The sequence below is a fragment of the Aptenodytes patagonicus genome, chromosome 3 (genome assembly GCF_965638725.1).
Source record: "Aptenodytes patagonicus chromosome 3, bAptPat1.pri.cur, whole genome shotgun sequence".
NCBI classification, from domain to species: domain Eukaryota; kingdom Metazoa; phylum Chordata; class Aves; order Sphenisciformes; family Spheniscidae; genus Aptenodytes; species Aptenodytes patagonicus.
In genome coordinates this window covers 84793519-84813171 of record NC_134951.1, presented here as the reverse complement: position 1 = coordinate 84813171, position 19653 = coordinate 84793519, and the positions used below count along the sequence as shown (strand labels likewise).

The window sequence follows — 19653 nt, the reverse complement described above, 5'->3', positions numbered from 1 at the left end:
CGAGGCGCAGCGCGCGGCTCCCGCCTCACGGGGCGGCGGCAGCGCGCGCCCCCCAGGCAGCCGCCGGGGACCCCGACGACCGCCAGCAGGGAGGGGCCGGAGGGGCCGACCGCGGGAGGGGCGGGCGGCGTCGGGCCGTGCCGGTGCGCGCCCTGCCTCCGCGGGGGGCGCGCAGCCCCCGGCCCGTGAGGGAGGGGGCGGCGGCCCGGCCGGCGGCCCGGCGTGCTGCAACCATGGCGACGCCGGTAGTCCCGCCCCGCCCCCCGAGGGGCCGGGCGGCGCGGGATTGGTCGGGGGGCGGGCGTTCGCCCTCTGCCCCCTGACCCTGCGCGGCGGCGGCGGCAGGAGCGGAGGCGGTGGCTGCTGCTGGCCGTTTCCTGGTGGCCTGGCGGCGGCGCGGGAGGGAGGATGCGGCGCAGGTCTCGGCTGTTGCTCTGCTTCGCCTTCCTCTGGGTGCTGGGCATCGCCTACTACATGTACTCGGGCGGCAGCGCCGCGCTGGCCGGCGGCGGCGGCAGGAAGGTGAGAGCTCAGCCCGGAGCCCTGCGCGGGGCGGGTGGGGAAGGTGCGCCCGCTCCGTGCCTCGGCGGCGGGGCGGCTCGGGCCGGGCCGGGGGCGGCGCTGCCCGGTCCTCGGGGCGGGGCAGGGGCGGCGGGGGGAATCTCCTCACCCCCGCGGGGCGGGGGGGGCGCTCGCTTTCAGGCGGGGTGAAACTCCCCCGGGCTTCTCCTTCCCCCCCGCCCGCCCGTCCGCCCGTCCTTCCTCCCGCCCGCCCTTCCCCAGCCCGTTTCCCGGAGGCAGATGGCTTCCCTGTGGACTTCAGACCGGTTTCAGCCTCGTCACGTCGCGCCCCGTCCAACTGCGGCCGGCCACGTCCCGGGCCGGGGAAAGTTGGTGTGGGAGGGGAGAGCGGGGCGGGCGGCGGCGGGGGCCGGGGCTGCGCTCCGGGGCGGGGGGGCCCCGCCTCGGCTCCGCTCCCCTCCCGGCAGGTAACGTCTGCCCCTTCCTTCCTTCCCCCGCCGGCACCGGAGTCGTTCGGGCTCGTGTTCCCACCTAGAGAATACGCGAGGATCCGAGCTGCACGTGCCTCTTCCCTTTTCTTTTCTCTCTTGGATGCACAGCGATGTCCTTTCTCCTTAGCGCTACGCCTGGACGATGCCGTTTTCTGATCGGTTTTGCAATATTTCAGGAAATAGCTGGATTTGTCACATTTCATGTCTGTGGTGTGGAAGGTCTGTCTCTTCCCTTTTTTTAACGGCTCAGTTACTAATGTTTAAGAAGTTGTCCGTTGACAGTACAGGAGTAATTTTGCATTATTCTGCCCATCAACTTACTGAGTAAAATTTTCAACCTGTTGTAGTAATTCATTGATCAGGAAAATAGCTGGAAGTTAAGTACGTCATAGTTCACATTTGTGTCAGTCAAAACAGGCTTTTGTGGCGTGATGTGGGAAGTGGCAACTTTATCCACTAACTCTGTTTAGAAAAATGAATTATGAATAAGTGCTTTTTTTTTTTTGTGGGCTTTTTTTCCTCCAAAGACTAGCAAAGCCAAGAGCTTTCAGAAACTGTTGTTTAAGCCTTATATTTTGGAATAGGAAAGGTGAAAAAGCATCTCATAATTGCATCATTTTTCAAAAGAACCCAAACAAACCCAGAAATGGGAAGTGGGCAAGTGAGTGAAGTGCACCGCAGTTAAGCAGTGTTATCTGCTAATAAATGGTAGCCTCCTGTTAAATGAAAAGTAGTGTTTCTTAAGTCTAGCAGTGTATAAGAAGAGGAATCTTTTTATGTTGCTTTGATGCAGTTCGGTTCATCAGTGCATGTATTCCTGGTAAAAATCTACTGATGACTGGTTCCCGTGGCAGGTCGTGGAAGCAAATACTTGCGTGAAAGCAAATACTTGCGTGATTACTTACGAGATTACTTAGGTGAGCAGGGGTCTAGAGAATGAGTCACTGCTCATTGATAATTGGCTCTCTGTTCTGATGTGTCCTGTTTTTATTTTATCCCCGTAGCTTAGGAATGTGTTCAACAGCAACTTTTGACATAATATATTAAAGTAAATGTTAAGTGTGTATTGCTAAATACAAGCTCTTGGTCTTTCAAAGTAGATACAGTAGCAAAAATAGATCAAGCATGTGATAAAAAGTAAGGCAGTAGCCTAAAGCCTTTCTTGAAGAACCACCAGAGTGTATTAGAAAGTAAAAGCAATCTTACGCTGCTGCTGATGTATAATGGGATAAAGAAAAGCTATCAAGGCGAATATATCTGCAGATAGGGAAATATATTTTTAACTCTTATGGTGTGTTTCATTTGGAGTTTCCAGACAGATTTGTAACTCTGTTCAACTCATTTTTACTGCTGGGAAACTGCAGTATGGGGACAGTGATTTGCCCAAGGTCACGTAAAGACGTAGGTGAGAATAAAATAGAAAAGAAACCAGTTTTTCTGCGTGCGAGTCTGGTACTTAATTTACTAGAACCTGCTGCTCTTTGATATTAAAAGGAGTTTTTATTATGGTTTTAAGAGATCTATGACTCTGATACTTGCTTCGGTAGTATAATTTGTTATCATTCTGCGCAAAATTTAGTAAACCTTACTGGTCTGGGTAATTGAGAGAGTTTAGTAAAGATAACTTAAAGAAAATGAGACATTGCATAGACCTGAGCTGAAGCTCAGTGCTAGGTTTAAAAATGTGAAAGTTTAAAGTAAGGCCACGATAAGGAAGAAAGTAGGTACTGTGACCACAAGAAACAAGTGGGGAAATTAACAATTATGTGTGGATTGGTGATTTAGGATTCTATCTTCTGTCAGTGAAGCGTAAAATTTAGTCCTGGGCCTCAGCGTAGGTTAGCAAATGTAAGTAGAGGAAGATGTGTGTAATGTAATAGCTTTTGAATCTCAGTAAAAGGCTTATTAACTTAGTGTCAGACCCTGGTATAAAGCAAAAACATGAACTGTCTTAAACTTACGAACAGAAACCCTGCTGTAGTAAATTTCTTGGTGTGTATGACTTCATGTAGTCCTTATTACTTGCTCACTATTTCAATATAATGGAAACAGAGTTGCTTACAGAAGAACATCACTTTTAATAAATTGAAGTCTCTGCCGTGTTCAGTCTATAAAATTACAAAAGCCGGGAGGGGATAGCTCTTCATTTGTGTGAGTAAGTAATTTGCATGTTAATTACAGATCTGGTTATACAAACAGAATGTTTTTTTCCGTAAGGATGATTTTTTTTCCATACACAGACCCAGTGTGTTATCCAGACATACTGGACTTGTTTGGTACGGCAGCCAGTCCCATGATGTGATGAACACCACCAATTCCCTTTCTCTTCAGTAGAGTTGAAGGTGTTTTGCCCCTTGCCAGGATTGCACCCCAGTAAGAGAAAAGAGTGATTTTTTTTTTTCCTTTGCTTTTCTTATTACAGTAGTGTCAGTGTTAATGTAAGCTTCTACTTATTATGGTTCTCCATTTACAACCTTTCTAACGAGTTCTATGAAGCTCTTTGGATGTTGCAGCGTGCGGTACAGCCTTGCCTAAGTTTTTGGCCCCTGGCAACAGTGGTGGAATCCACAGCCCTGTGTGCAGTGCTCTGGCCTGGTAGGAGCTGAGCAGGCATGAAAGAGTCTAAAGCACACAAAGTAGAAGCTGTCTCATTGGTAAATGTGTAAATAATAATAACAAAAAAAAAATAGGAAGGTGCAATGCTCCTCATTCTGGACCTAGACATAAAAACTGTAGTAGAAAGAAATGATGTCTTCCACGTCAGGAATTTAGGGTGTGACAACCTTTTTCTTTTTTTTTCTTGAAAAGAAGAAAAGGGTAGAGTCTAAGCCTTTCATTCAGAATGTGCTTGGAGGGGGCAGAAATGTCTATCTTTTTTTTTTTTTTTCCCTTCCTTCCTTCTCCCCTCCAGTGAATCTCCGATTAAAATGATTGTAAGCGTGAGAGAGCCATGGGTTCAGTTCACTCCTTTTCCAGCCAGATCACTGGGTTGTAGATTGGAAAGAGTAAGTCTGATTCACTTGTTTAAAGGTTGGAGAAGCAGTTCCCAAAACAGAGGCTGTGACACAGAAGAAAGCAAGTTGCAAGTCCAACAGTTGTGAGACTGAGAAAAATGTGGGCTACGTTTGTGTTCACTTAATGTGTTTTATATTAAAAAGGCTTTGGAGTGAGCACTGGAACTTCCCTTCTTTTCGTGGATGAATTTCCTAACCCACAGCAACAGTGGTTCATGCTCCATGTCTCAGACTTGCACAAAATGGAGCAGCTTCTGCAAGATGGTTAGAAAGCTACACATACCCTCCCAAGCCGAAGCCATTCCGATGATGTGATCTCCTCCTAAGACTGGTGTGAATTTGAGTTTGTGTATTTGTCACACAGGTTTTGAGTTCTGTAACCACTAAGCTCTTGCACAATAGAATGGTTGGATTGGGGGGAAAAAAAAACAAACAGCCAAAACCCCCAGCTGTTTTCTAAAGAACTTACTCTTCTAGGCATTAAGAAAGTAGCCCCATGTAATTGAGCCCTTCAGGCAGGACAGAGAAATGTCTGCATCTTGCTGAAAGCACCAAACGCTTCACTGCTGCCAAGAGTGAAATACTCGTAGGCGTGCCCTGAAGGAGACCTGTAGGCAGAAAGGGGATTTACTGTTGAAAGCTGAGGCACCGAGAGAGGCCTGCTAGGTTAAGCTGCAGCTGAACCAAGGTTTGGAGCCTTCTGGATTTAGGTGCCAGAATGCTGACAAGCTTTTGCATTTGTTACCATGTAAAGAATGTCAGTTGTTTTTAAGTTGGACCTCTGTCCCCTCCCACCCCGTCTTTGCTATCTAGAGGAGGAGGCTAAAAGCAATCTTTCAGTAATGAGGGATGGATAAGTTTTGCCAGTGCTTCTTAAAATGAGAAACATCTTTCTTTTTTCATCAAATCCCCGCCTCCCCCCCCCCCCCCCCAAAAAAAAAACCCAACCCAAAACCAAACAAAAAAACAAACCCTAACAAAACCAAACCCCAAAAACACCTTGAACTAGAAGCTTGTTACTCTCTTGGCTCACCAGGTTTACTGGGTGTAATGGAACGAATTGGAGAAATCTAATTTATGGTTAGTTGAGCCACAAGGAGGCAGGCTTCTCCTGTAGAACTGGTTATTACCCTGTACATAGTGCTATTTTCCCTTTCCATATTCTGGGTTCGGGGGGGTTTTTATGTTATTTTGGAGCAGGCTTTTGATGGGTGGCTGTACCATGGAGCTAGCTGAGATGAAATAAATCCAAAGGTAAAAGGTGATGCTTTGCCTTGAGTATGTGACTAGTTAAAAGTGACTTGATCACTTGGGGGAAAGCAGGGCAAAAAGAAGCAAGCTTTGTAAGTTGTTTTTTCTACAAGGATAAAACTTCAGAATAACTTCTTTCAGTGTATGCAAAGCTTTCTTTTCCTCTTTCTTTTCTCCTTTTTTGGAACCCCTGAACTATTTCAGTTACTGTTAAATGAGGCTCTTATTGCCATTATACATAATGACGTACAGAGGAGAGCAAGAGCGCTACATATACTACAGATTTAGTGTACCTAAGTTTCTTTTTGAAGGTTTAAGTAGGAGGAAAAGGAAATGTGTGTTAACTTTAGGTGCATTAACCTGTTTTTGTCAGAGAATGAAACCGCGGAGTGTAACTTCTTTTGACTGTTTCTCTCAAGGTGCATGAAGGCAGTAGAGCTTTTTGGAAAGGGGTTAAAAGTAACCTCTCCAATTCTGTTGTTTTCTTTCATCTGAGGAAGGCATTGCCTGTTTTAATTGCTAAATACTAAGTTTAGTTTGCCGCATCATTTTTAAATGTAACTTTAGTCCCTTATATGATGTGACATTGGATGTGATTTCTGCTATCTTCACTTGTCAAAAGATCAAGATATCAAAGGTTAAAAAAAGTCAAATTATCATGTGTCCTTTCTGTGGCATTTACTTCCTAGAAGGTCCAAGGAGATAGAAAAGGATGTTCCTCTGTATAACAGGTAACAGTTTCTGCTAATAAATGTTTTTCTTCTATACAATTCTATAATATATAGGAAAGAAATTAAATGCCTAGGCACTTCAACAATAAAGCTGTCCTTCTCTCACTAGAACATAAAAATGAGTTTCTGAAGTTTGTCGTAGATGTATGTTTTCTTAATCTAACATATGTCACTTGACAAAATGACTGTCTTGGCAATTCAGTCACTTATTTTTGTGGATTACCTCATAAAATTTAACTTTAAGTGCGATGAAAAGACAGTCAAATGTGAATTTTGTGCAGTCGGTGTAGGTCTGTGGTCTTATTGGGCTCTTCCTTTTTTCTCCACTGCTATTTGAAATGCTTCAGTGGGGGTTTTTTCCTGTTGATATGGAAGGGTAGTGAGAAATTAATTCTTAGCTAAAAGACTGTTGTGTTGTCCCCTGCAACCTGCCAGATTAGAAACTGATGACTGGCTTTGGTACAGATGCTATTGCTCTTGGATTACTGATAGCTATTTTGTTTCATAAATGGAGAAGTAGAGCAGGGCTGCAGCGATGGCAGAAGGGGTGGGGGAAACAAGAATGACTTCTTCAGTAGTTTCATGTGAAACAGGGTAGTTAACCAGCTTTTCCTCTAGTTTTTCTCTTTCGTGTGGGTATTGTAGTAGTTTCCTGTGCTTCTCTGTGTTATTCCATTGCTGCTGTGGTTTGCTGCTTACTGTGATCTCCGTGTACAAAGTTTATAAGTTGTAGTGATGTTCTTTGACAGGTATAGTTTAAAAATGAAGTAGTGCACTAAGGAAGTGTGCCATGTACCTTACCTGTTCTGTCTTCTCGGTCTTGTGTTTTGAGGTGTATTACAAATAAATGCCAGTCATTCTTTCCATGTGTTCTAGATCCTTCCAGAAATACAACATGAGAAGTGATATAATAGCACTTTTTCTAATGTAGAAAAGGCACAATATTACTTCATATGAAGTAAAAGAATATTAAAGATCCATCTCAGTGATGATTACCAAAATGAAATTGTCATCACTTAGTCTTTAGACCAACCTGGAAAAACAAAGTATAAACCATTTAAATGTATGTTAGAGAACTTCAATCTCAGTCTTCAAAATTACATGATAATTCCACATTTTTTCCTTAGAAGTCCCGATTACTTTTTTTTCTTTGTCTTGTCTGTTCTTTTAGTCCTTTTCTCTTTGGTTTACAATGTTACGTGGTATCCAAGTGCTTGTGTAGAACTGATACTGTTTTGTTAAGATGATGGTAGGTCAGATGAGAGATGCGGTATTGTCTGCTAGAAAGCCACTCACAATGATACTCTACTACAGAATAGAAGAGAGACCTTTTTATTGGTACTGATTGTCACAAAAGAGTAACCCTTGTTGCATGCTTAGAAACTGTTTAATAATTCCAGCAGATAGCCTAGAAAATATTTTTGGTAACTACATATAATTTATAAATAATTTAATATACAGTACTTTTGGTTAAGTTAAATCTGTTTGAAAAGAAAACATTAGGACATTGTTGATCCTGTGAAACTCAGGTGATGAATGTAAGCTGGTCAAATGAAGTCAATGCAAATGATAAACAAAAATACAAGTTTATATTTAAGTTGATTTGGTCCACTTAAATGTTCTCTTAAATAACCTACTCTTGACAGTAGTTTAGCTAGAGCGGTACAAATCAATGTATAACCAGGTGTTGTACAAACAGTTTTTCAACTCCCTGGCCATTGATAACTTGTTCCTAAATGTGATTTTTATTAGGACTTAGTGGAGAAGCTGTATATTGCTAATATGTTGGCAATACATTTGAATTCTAATAATGAATCTGCAGGAAGCAGTGAGACATTTGCTTTTTTTTTTTTTTTTGCAGGAATATGGGGCTGAATGTCATTGCCCAACTATATCGGGATAGTGTGGAAACAGAATATCAGTGTGGGCATTACAGAACGAAACGCTAAGCAGGTTGTTTTATTGCCATCATGTAATGCAAAGTGGTGGTATCTTAAGCTATGTAAATTTTAAAACCTGGGTGCGTTCCTTCATGCTGTTTGTTTTGAAATTATAGGTGCTCATCTTCTCTTCTGCTTTTCCCTTTCATGTAAGCTTTCAAAGGAATAAGGGATGGCTTGAGGAGGGAAGATTGGCAAAAAACTTAAATGTCCACATAAAAATGTTCGGTTTATGTGTTTGGGAATTTAAAGGCATAGCATAAGATAGTCTAGAAAACACTAGAAACTGAACCATTTCATGTTCCCTCTGGGTCCGTAAGGTTCTTTCACAGAAAGCTTCATATGGTACACCTCTCCCACTAAGTGGAAGTGAAGATATTTAAATGTGTGGTGATGGGTTTTTTTTCTCCATTATTTGGAGAATGAATTATTTTATGAAACCTGTATGTTACTGATGCATACCAAGTACATGCTTACCTGTCGTTCTCTAAGTGTTCATTTGCCGAGTAATTTTACCATTTACTGTGTCCTGTGGCAGTTGTTAATGATCAAGAAAGTGGAAAAAATCAGTATCTGTTTTCTTTCTATAAACTGTGACTGATACATCCCTTGTTGGAATATAGCGTATTTTAAACTTCCATTGTGGCTTTAAGGTAGGCCTTTTTTTGTTGTTTGTTTTTTTTTTTCTTGGTGTGTATCAACTTGCATGTTAAAGTTGTTTTTCTTCTGAGAAAACAAAGTAACTTGTTCATATGATAGCCTTCCAATGTAGCCTTGTGTAAATTACTGTCAACACTTTTTTTTTCCGCAGTTGCCTTCTCATCTGTCTAAACTGTTTGTTTTTCCCCACTATCCCTTTTTTATACACTGGTTTTGTTAATTGCCCAGGGTACCTTTATTGTCATTTAAACAAGTTAAAATACACTAGTTCCAATAGCTCCGCCACCTGACAGAGCACATCTGTGTAAAGGGACTATCCAGGCAGATGTTAGTTTTGAGCTCTGCTTATGAAATTCAAATGGGAAAGGAATGAGATAGCAATTTTGGGGGATATATGGAGTGCTCTAAAATTCAGACTTTCTGTTCTTTTACTATGTAGTGCACATCAAAGGCAATAATTTGGATTTGTCTTCTTTATAACTATGGTCTCTTATGGGAAAAAAGAGCCTATTGAAAAGGTTGCAGGTTCAGTTGTTAAATTGCTTTTCTGAAGTTGTAAAATTGTCATAAAACCTGGGCGCTTTTTTAAGGAAAGCAAAGAATGACTAGCAATTCTGCTGAGTACAGGCGTTAGTGAGGTGCAGTTGACTGTCTGTACTGAGTAACAGATCTGCTTGAAACAAAAAGACTTTAGCCAAGGAAAGTTTATATAAAGAATTGGCACCGAGCTGATGCTATTGTGTACAAATTCTCAAAGAGCTATGACTTGATGAGGAGAAAATGTTTTCTCCTTGCATGAAGTTCCAAATGTTTAGCCACCCTGGAAATAAATCAGCATGGCTGAAATTAGTTTTGGTTACTAAAATAAATTTGCTCTAGCTGGCCTGTCGGTTTAAGGATGGTCAGTAAATATATGAGTGTGTATATGGATATATGCTTTAGTGAGATGAAATGTTAAGGTTTTTAGATAGCTTGGCTTTTTTTTTTTTGCCTCAAGTGAAATGGAAAAGTCTGTTCACTCAAGCACACTTAGGTTCTCTTAAGACCTTGGTAAGCAAAAGGAAAATTTTCTTCTCATTAATTACTTCCTTTGGTAGCAAACTGCTACCGACTAATGGTGGGCCAGCCTATATACTTACAGGTCATTGTTCAACCATTCGGAAACGTCCCTATCACGTTTTGGTAGGTGGACCTACCAAAAATATGGGGGCGATTGAATTACAGTATATATCTGCTGGAGTGTTTCACAAAATTAGGTTTGCGTATGTTGTCCAGACAGTGTAATAAGTACTTGTTATGGGTGGTGGCATGTCTCCTGCTACAGCGGAATGCACCAGTCCTCCTGGTTACCATAGCAGATCATCCATCAACAGCAACCTTGCTCACTTTCTTCTGCGTTATCTATTTGGAGCAAATAGGGGGTGTTCTTTAGTCCTCTGACTTGTGCTCTCGCAACACAATGTGTTGCTTTGCCAACAGCCACTGACATGAAGATGTGCTATGTCACTTAGCCTCAACAAATGGTGAACCGACTGTTCTACCATGTGGAATAGTTATTACCCATATACACTATGTTAGTGAATACTTTTTAAAGTTTTAATTAAGGAAATATTCCTTTTCGTTCCACTGACACAGCATCTAGCTTTCTTTTGGCGTTCTCTGTAGGTGCTGATGGTGAACAGTAATTGTAGCAAGTGCCCTAAGGACCCCGTGAGAGAGCTGGAGCTTGGCTCTGTTACTTGGTGCACTTTTAAGAACCATTCTTAATACCTCTTAAACTGATAGATGTCTATCAAATACAATGCCCCCACCCCATTTGCTAAGCTGTGTGTTTTCTGTTAATAAGCACATCTTAGGAACTTGCAGGTCTTGATAGTTAAACAAAAAGGCATTTGGAGTCTGAAAGAACTATTTCAACTAGAAGTAGTGGGCAGTGGCCTAGCAAACAGCAGCACGTCTTTGCATCCTTAGGTTTCGTACTTAAAGCTGATGTGCAGAAAGTGAAGGGGGAGAGACTTGTCTGCTTTGTACGGCAAAAAGTATGCCTGAACACTTTTTGAGGAAACTTTTCTTTTTTTTTTTCTTTATAGAAACATAAGTGCAAGTGTTGTTTAGCCCGGTAGATTCTTAGTGGGAAGATTGAACTGAGTGGTAGATTGTTGATACCATCACCGAGGTATCACAAGAGTTAGAAATACATTAGGACAAAAATTATACTGATCAGAGGAGAAAACATTTTTGAAGGACTTGTCCGCAGTGACTGTCAGGTTTGTGAGAGACTTGGTAAGGATTTAGTATGCCTCATTAAGGTGCAATTGTTCAGTTATTCCCCATACTTTCTGAATATTCTCTAGCAAAAATAAGTGAGATTGATCTTGATGTTCACTTTAGCCTAGACCTAAAGTACCTGGCTTTACATACAGCATAAGCTATTCGCTTAAAAATCCATTTCAGTCACCTACTGAGATAACTAATGCAAATCATAGTGGTGTTCTAGGAAAAATACTTCTTGTATCCTGGGAACAATAGCTAGAAAATAAAGATGATAAAATCAGTCTGCAGTCATTTAACGTTCTCTCTCATGTGCTTGCAATCCCAAGAGCCAGAAACTTAGGCAAAAACTGGTGTTGCATACATGGATGGCCTTGGAGTGTGATTTTTTTTTTTAAATTTTTTTAAAAAAATTTGTCATTATTATTCCTTAACCATTGCAAATGTTTCAAATTTGGCCATGATTGTGTCTTTATTTAGTGATATGCCAAAGTAGTTGTGTGTGGTGGTGTGGTTTGTGTTTTGGGTTTTGTTTTTTTTTTTTTTAAGTTAAGCATGTAGAAAATATTTTTGACAATTTCAAGTAGTACATTTGCTAGGTAGTCTGTGTATCAGGAAAAGGATTACTTATAAACTTGGCTGTTGTAAACACTGTTTGACAGTATTGGAAAGTCTGGTGAAAAGATATCACCGCTTGTTCAGGACACCTTTCACTGCTGTTTGCATTATAGCACTATCTAGAGTCCCAGTTCTATTGTGCAAAAGATTGAGTGGTCTTAACAGGTTATTTCTACACCATAAACTTAGAAAAGGGCTTCTTCCCAGCAGGATTTAGATATCTGTGTGTGAATGTTAGCTGTGGTCTTACAGCAGAAATTCTCATGTGGTCATCTTTTGGTGTGGCCTTTCACTCAAAACCAAACCTTTTTGTCTATGTGTATCTCAACAAGCTATATTAGATAATTGGCTTTTATGGATTAAAGCTCAGTAATTGAATGGACTTTAAGAAATGATAATGTCCCAAGCTATACATCATATGGAAAAGATAGCTCAAGCTTTTCAGTCTTCAGCATTGAAGTGTAATGGGACCTCATGCTGCTAAGCTTACTAGAATGTGGGTCTGGATCCGATACGGTAGTCAAGCTATGCAGTGAACCACATCTAGCGTCTGATCTTAGTGTGGTTGATGTTGACCACTTCTGAAACCTCCAGTTCACGCATGTTCAGTTTTGTTTAGAATTGTGATATTCTAATGTTTATTTCCAAGAGCAGCTACAGCTCAGATGCAGGAAACAGTTTGGAAATATCATGGCATTTGTTCAGATTAACTGTGATTGTGGCTGTCATCTCACAATGTTGTTATCCCAGTTACTGAGAAAAGTTTCCAGTGACAGATCTGGATAAGTACGCAAGAAAACTGATGTAAAAACTCTTTCTTCTAGTCACTGAATGTTATGTATTCTGTAATGATTTTTTTTTTTAAACTTACAGAAATGTCCTTGGTGTTCCAAAAGGTGTATTTAAAAAAAAAAAAAGGCAGTTTAGGGATGTTGTTCGATGAGTCTTGGGATATAAGGAGTACTTTGGATGTTACTTCCTTTGAATACTTTACAATGCCTGAACTGATTGCTTTTCAATTGTAAATTGCTTTGAAGAAGTTTGTTTTGGTTTTTTTAAGGGAACTGCTGCCCAAATGACTTGGTAAAGTCTTGTGAAGACTTCTAAAAACTATGTTAAGAAACATTGGTTTTAGTGTACCCAGTTTGTGATGAAAGCCAGTTCATAATGATGAATAAGCAAGATGTTGGATGTTAGTGGGTGTATGTACTTGATAGTCTTCCAAGACATTATCTTCTTTTTTTAAAAGATGTGACTAGTAGGACTTGAGGAGAAATCCTGTACTTAAGATGGCAATTTCTATTAAAATAATACATAGAAGCACTGAAATTGTGGCAATTCTTCAAGACCCTTAAGCACTCATTTATGCATGCAAAACAACTGATAAGTGTCTGCAGTTTGCTTCAATTATGAATGCTTTTCTGTTTGAGTGTTATATACAATCTTATTTTGAGTTTATCCCTAATTCCCCTTAGCTATATGATTGTGTCACTTCTTGTACTGTCATAATACTTTGTCAGAACATCATGGCACATGGTGGATTTTTTTATTTTAAACATAACTTCTTAGGTAAGGCAGGTTTTTCAGTATAGATTCTATTTTATTGTACGAGTGAGGATAGATGTAAAACTAGTTTTGGCAAAGTGTGTGATTTTTGGTTTTGTTTTTTTAAAACTAAAGACAGTGGCCTCTATGTAGATACTGATACTTTGTTTGCTACTGTTTCTCATACAATATTTGAACTTTTGAATATTTGAATATTTGAAAATTTTGAATATTTTGAAAGTCTGACTTTCTTCTTTTTGCCTAGAAGTGTGAACTTTGCAGCGATGCACCTTGCTATCTGCAGTTTCCAGTGAGTTGAAAACATTTGTCTGCTTTTGTCTTCTGTCGGTTAACGTGTTCCTTTTCCTGGAGGGAGGTGATAGAGCGGGAGCGTTAAATGATCAGTCTGGAAAACGTACTTTCACATAAGCATCTTATCAGAATAATTAAAAAGATTTTTTTTCTAGCTTTTTGTTATCAGCTAGTGCTTGTGGATATCAGTTTTCTAGCTCTGACTTTGTTTAGCTGGCTCTTTTGTCAGCTGAAGGAAGAAGAATCTCCAATGGGAGAGTTTTTTTGGAAGTATGTCAGTATAACTGTTCTTCTGGCAACTGCGCGATGTTTTCATTTAGACTGTTCTCATGCTCTTACTGGCAGTAGGCTGTAGCAGCTGGGATGTCAGCATGTTTGCTTTCTTGTGACATGGTTTAGTCTTCTTTTTCAGGCTTATCAGTTTAAGACAATAATTTCGTAGTCATTTGTTTTCCTGTATTTGAATGGCCTTTTGCCATTATACAAATAGTGAAGAAAATGGCAATGAAATGACAGGAAGTGCTAGTACTGGCTTTCCTTCTGTTTTTGGAAGTTACAGTGGTTATTGCATGCCTGAATGCTATTTTTTGCCCATAGTTCAATGATCAAGTAGTCGATTCTCTTCTCTCTCTTTCTGAATTCTGGATTTTGCCAGGAAAACAAAGCTTTTCCCAGCTCTGCCAGTAAGCAGCAGTGCTTGCCAGTTAATGCAATGATGTTAGCATGGATAGAACTACTGCTGAGATGGGAATTGTCCCAATTGTACTGTTTGAATAGGTGGATAACATGGTATGGGCTGTATTTCTACTGTTCCTTTGAGTGCTAGCATGCCTAAGTATGGGGTCTTAATTTGTCCACGTTAAATTTGTCCACCCTAAATACTTTAGCCAAGACTATTCTTGTTTGCTGTTGAAGAAAATGGTAATTACTGGCTCCTGTCTAGTAAAAATGCAGATGCATTTATAGCATTTTATAAGTGGGAGTAATTAGTCCCTACCATGATATTAGTAATCACAGTTTTTGTTTACTTACCCTAGTATAATCTTTCTCACATGTAGCACTGTGTAGTTTTTCAACTGTTGACTTGATTCTGCCTGTTTTTTTGGGAAGCGCAGTGCTAGCTCTTATGCCCATTCCGATAATAGAGGTGACTTGTAACATACACTGCCCTCTTACTCCTTTGAGGATTGAAGATGTACAGCAGAAGTTGTATTAGTTCTGTTTGCCCAGTTTCTGTGCTGTGCTCTTGGGTTTGTATTTGAATCTCTAGCGGCTCTACTCTTTATATCTTAGTTGAAAAAAAAGTACTGTATAAATAAATTGCATGTTCTCTTTTCCCTGCAAGTACGAAAAGCTGCTGATACTGACATGACAGTATTCCTGCCATGGAGTAAAGAATGTGTGGTGAATACTTCTTGGGAAATCTGCTGTCTAACCAGGAGCTTATAAAGAGAAAGTTAGATGGTCACTGGATTATTTTCCATTAACTAGAACTTTTTTGATCTTAGATTTAAGCATTAAATAATTGCATACTGGTAGAATATGAAAAAAAGAGCTCAATGTTTCTGTTTCGGTAAGTAACTTAAACTAGGAACTGGCTGCTTCCATTTCTGATGCCCAAAACTAGTGTTTCCGTGGAGGAAGGAGGACTGCAAGAATCTAATAATTTTAACAGTATCTGGCACACACCAACACACATTTTACTTGTGTTGTGCAACAGAAAAGGGAAAGGTAATGATATAGGCTGCTACTTTGTTTTAAAAGGCATAGTATCTGTTGTACATAATTTTCATCAGTCACCAACAAAGCATCCTGTGTAAGAAAAGGAAGAAACGGGGTGAAGACAGCTGTAGGTCAAAAAGCAAAGAAAGGTATGCTAAAGAAGCGTAGCCTTTTACTTTTCTCTATCTCAGAAAATCATCACAAGCCCTAAGAGTACAAATGTGTTTTTTACTAATCTTACCATCAGTATAAAACGCTGCCTCTATTACCTGGTCTCTGTATGAAAGTCAAATCCAGTTGAACTGAAGGAGATCTGGGGAGAATACCACGCTGCAGATGTTTTTTTGGTTGATGTTCACTTGTACTAATGGCAACAACGTATAATTTCAGTTATCTTATTAAATTCACTTAGCTTCGAGGTTTACAAAACAATAAATAGTCTCCGTGCTAAGAATAACAATGCAGTTTTAGACTGAGCTGTTCAGTATACCCGTTTACCAAGTTTACTTGTAGACAAAAGCCAATTATTTCCCATTAAGAGCAAATATGAGTGGAAAGCTGTTCTCTTCATGTTTATGTTTTGTTGTTTGGGCTGTTGTATCCCTCTACTTGACCATTCGGTCCCTTCTTGACAACTTGACTGATTTATTTCTTTTTCAGTCATGTTTGGATTTTAATGATGACAATTGGGTTTTTTCGTAGACTGTGCCAGCTGCCTTCAGATTTGCGTTAGCAGAGAAGGAGGCTTCTCGAAACAGAAACTGCATCCATCATGATACTACAGTGTCTTTTTTGGCAGCTATAAAGTATGGTGTATATAGAGAGAAATTAAATGTGAGGTGTAGGGGTGTACAAAACTAAGAAAAAAGATAGGACATAGTCATGGTGCTTCATCCTAGGATGCCAGGTGACTTGGATTGTACCCACTTTTGGTGGGTGCACTTCAAAAAAAACTTTCAAGTCACAATAATCTATAAAAATCTGAGTTTTGTGTAGCCACAAAACACGCTTCAAAAATTGCTGGGAAGATTCAGCTGGGTGGGAGAACCTGCAAGCGAAGTTACAGCTCAAACTGTAGCAAAACTAAGGTACTGAAAATCTTCTAAGAGAAGGGTCAGTTTACTCTGTAACTGTCACTCTGATTCCAGCCATTGAAATACCTGGTTTAGGTTATCTTTAAAGCTAGAATACATGTCTGAAAGCTAAAATGAAGCTGCTTTTTTCCATTGATGGCTCTTTGGGAATTCACAGTAACTTTTGGCAGGTAGTGAATTAGGTTCTGGTGAGCATGGGATGCCCGTGGCTCCCACTGCGTTCAGCGCCTCTCCGCAGTACAAAACAGTTGGTGTTGAACTTGTTTTTCAGTCTTCCTTTCTTCTTGGGCCATCACTCCTGCTAGTAGGTGGCACTGGTGCTAGAAATGTCAATGCCTATCTTAATGTTGCATGACTTCAGCTTATTTCAGAATTGATCAGAAGGTGTTTTGAGAGGAGATCTGCAATTACGAAAGGGAGGTGAAATTGCCAACCTGATTTTTTTCCTGTGGTTGGGCATCTACAAATTTTAACTTGTTTGCTATTTTATGATGTCGTTTTCAAACCCTGCTTCAATGGTAGGCTTGGGCTGTTCATTGAGAGAAGCTGTGTATTTCACAACAACGTTCATTTGCCAAGGCTCTGTCTTGCACCTGCCTTCTCAGAGATGCACTAATTCTGAATGTGTTGCATGTTCAGCATCCCTCTCTGTCCACCTTTGTTACTTAAAACAAAACCTTGTCTTGTCACGTCGCTGTAAAAGAAATTGGAATGGAGATTTCTACTATTGCAACAAGAAATAACAAGCACCATTTTTCCAAAATATTTTTACCATTTTATGTAAGCATGCTATTTTACTATATAAACTGTCTGCATTGAGTGCAAGTGGAAAGTATTATGTCTTATAAATAAAAGCTAATTTAATCTGCTTGTGATCTTTTTGCCCTTGTACTGTTTACAATCTTTAAGACTTCTTAAATATGTTGGAGCTTGTTTCTTTCCGAGGATGGCAAAATGTGTCTGATTCCCTCTTTCACATCACCGTTTACTCTGTGCTACAGTTTGAAGCAACAGGGGTGTCAGAGTCTTCAGACCAACACCTTATTTTCTAGATCTCAGGTTACTAGACAGTTGTAGTGGAACATGTTTTCCAGACCAGAGAAATGTTGACCTGAAATGTCACAGAGATAAGGACATTGTAATAATTTCCTCTATGAAGGACTGATGAAGTAGAGTAAAATCCATATGGACAGGTCATTTGTACTTTATTTTTGTCTATAGGAGGAAATGCACTGTGAATGAACTATCTCATGGCATGATACTATGACCATATGGTCATGATTAATGCATAAGTATACTTAATTAAAAATTTGACAGTCCTTTCTTTTTCCCCCCCTCTTGCTCTCCTCATTGTGTAGTGTTAACTAATAGGAATGAAATCTTAATATGCACAATTATTCTCCTCCTTGAGAGGTACAGAAAATGATAACCTTTGGGAGACCAAGTAGCTCCTGGGAGTCCTTGAAGAAGCATGTTGTTCTTCATAACAAAGTCTTTCTTCTGCAGAGCCTGAACAGCATCTTCCACATACGGTTGTCATAATAAAAAAAATCTTGGTGCATAGCCAATGCTTGAAATTCAAGTAAGGTTTAGTAGGCTTTCTTTGAATCATTAGATAGAAGTAGTACAGAGGCTACCAAACTTAGAAGTTAAAATTAATGTTCATTTTCAAGATTATACTTAAAATCAATTCCATGTTCAGAGGGTTAGTTCATTGCTCTACCAAGGAGCATAGTCAGCTCTGCACCAGGAAGGGAGCTTTGATTTGGTTTATAAAGATCACTGAGTAGGTTCTCCTGTGCTGACTGGCTTTCTTTGCATCTGGTAACTGTGTGTTGTCCCTCTGATTTTTCTGTTTTCTCTCTTCCAGCTGATACTTGACTGCTGCAAATAAGTAGCCATGTAGTTCCTGTCCTCACAGATATTTTTATCTGAGTATCTTCACACAAAGATGCTATTTTGTTGTTCCAGGTCTTAAAGAATTTGGCAGCCGGTAGGATTATACTGGGTTATCTATTTTACAGTAGTGCTTTTTCTGATGCAAGCCATACTTAGAATCATAGAATCGTTTAGGTTGGAAAAGACCTTTAAGATCACTGAGTCCAACCATTAACCTAGCACTGCCAAGTCCACCACTAAACCATGTCCCTAAGCGCCACATCTACACGTCTTTTAAATACCTCCAGGGATGGTGACTCCACCACTTCCCTGGGCAGCCTGTTCCAATGCTTGACAACCCTTTTGGTGAAGAAATTTTTCCTAATATCCTATATAAACCTCCCCTGGTGCAACTTGAGGCTGTTTCCTCTTGTCCTATCACTCCTTACCTGGGAGAAGAGACTGACACCCACCTCGCTATGACCTCCTTTCAGGTAGTTGTAGAGAGCGATAAGGTCTCCCCTGAACCTCCTCTTCTTCAGGCTGAACAACCCCAGTTCCCTCAGCCGCTCCTCATAAGACTTTTGCTCTAAACCCTTCACCAGCTTCGTTGCCCTTCTCTGGACACGCTCCAGCACCTCGATGTCCTTCTTGTAGTGAGGGGCCCAAAACTGAACACAGTATTTGAGGTGCAGCCTCACCAGCGCCGAGTACAGGGGCACGATCACTTCCCTACTCCTGCTGGCCACACTGTTTCTGATACAGGCCAGGATGCTATTCTTGGGCACACTGCTGGTTCATATTTAGCTGGTTGTCAACCAACACCCCCAGGTCCTTCTCTGCCAGGCAGCTTTCCAGCCACTCTTCCCCAAGCCTGTAGCACTGCATGGGGTTTTTGTGGCCGAAGTGCAGGACCCGGCACTTGGCCTTGTTGAATCTCACACAGTTGGCCTGGACCCATCGATCCAGCCTGTCCAGGTCCCTCTGCAGAGCCTTCCTACTCTCAAGCAGATCAACACTCCTGCCCAACTTGGTGTCATCTGCGAACTTACTGAGGGTGCACTCGGTACCCTCATCCAGATTATTGATAAAGATATTAAACAGAACTGGCCCCAATACTGAGTCCTGGGGGACACCACTTGTGACTGGCCGCCAACTGGATTGAACTCCATTCACCACTGCTCTTTGGGCCTGGCCGTCCAGCCAGTTTTTCACCCAGTGAAGAGTACGCCTGTCTAAGCCATGAGCAGCCAGTTTCTCCAGGAGAATGCTGTGGGAAATGGTGTCAAAGGCTTACTAAAATCTACATAGACAACATCCACAACCTTTCCCTCATCCACTCAGCGGGTCATCTTGTCATAAAAGGAGATCAGGTTAGTCAAGCAGGACATGCCTTTCATAAACCCATGCTGACTGGGCCTGATCACCTGGTTGTCCTGTATGTGCCGCATGATGGCACTCAAGATGATCTGCTCCAGACCTTCCCCAGCACTGAGGTCAGACTGACAGGCCTGTAGTTCCCCGGATCCTCCTTCCAGCCCTTCTTATAGATGGGTGTCACATTTGCTAACTTCCAGTCAACTGTGACCTCCCCGGTTAGCCAG

At 41.0% G+C, this 19653-nt stretch overlaps 1 protein-coding gene across 1 annotated transcript in view; it reads left to right on the top strand.

Moving 5' to 3' along the window:
- The first annotated feature begins 358 nt into the window (after window positions 1-358).
- GALNT2 (polypeptide N-acetylgalactosaminyltransferase 2) overlaps window positions 359-19653 on the top strand; it is a 100759-nt gene continuing 81464 nt past the window's right edge. Inside the window, exon 1 of the mRNA XM_076334087.1 lies at window positions 359-522. Within this exon, the coding sequence (XP_076190202.1) occupies window positions 409-522 (114 nt within the window). The 5' untranslated portion in view covers window positions 359-408. The remainder of the gene's footprint in view (window positions 523-19653) is intronic.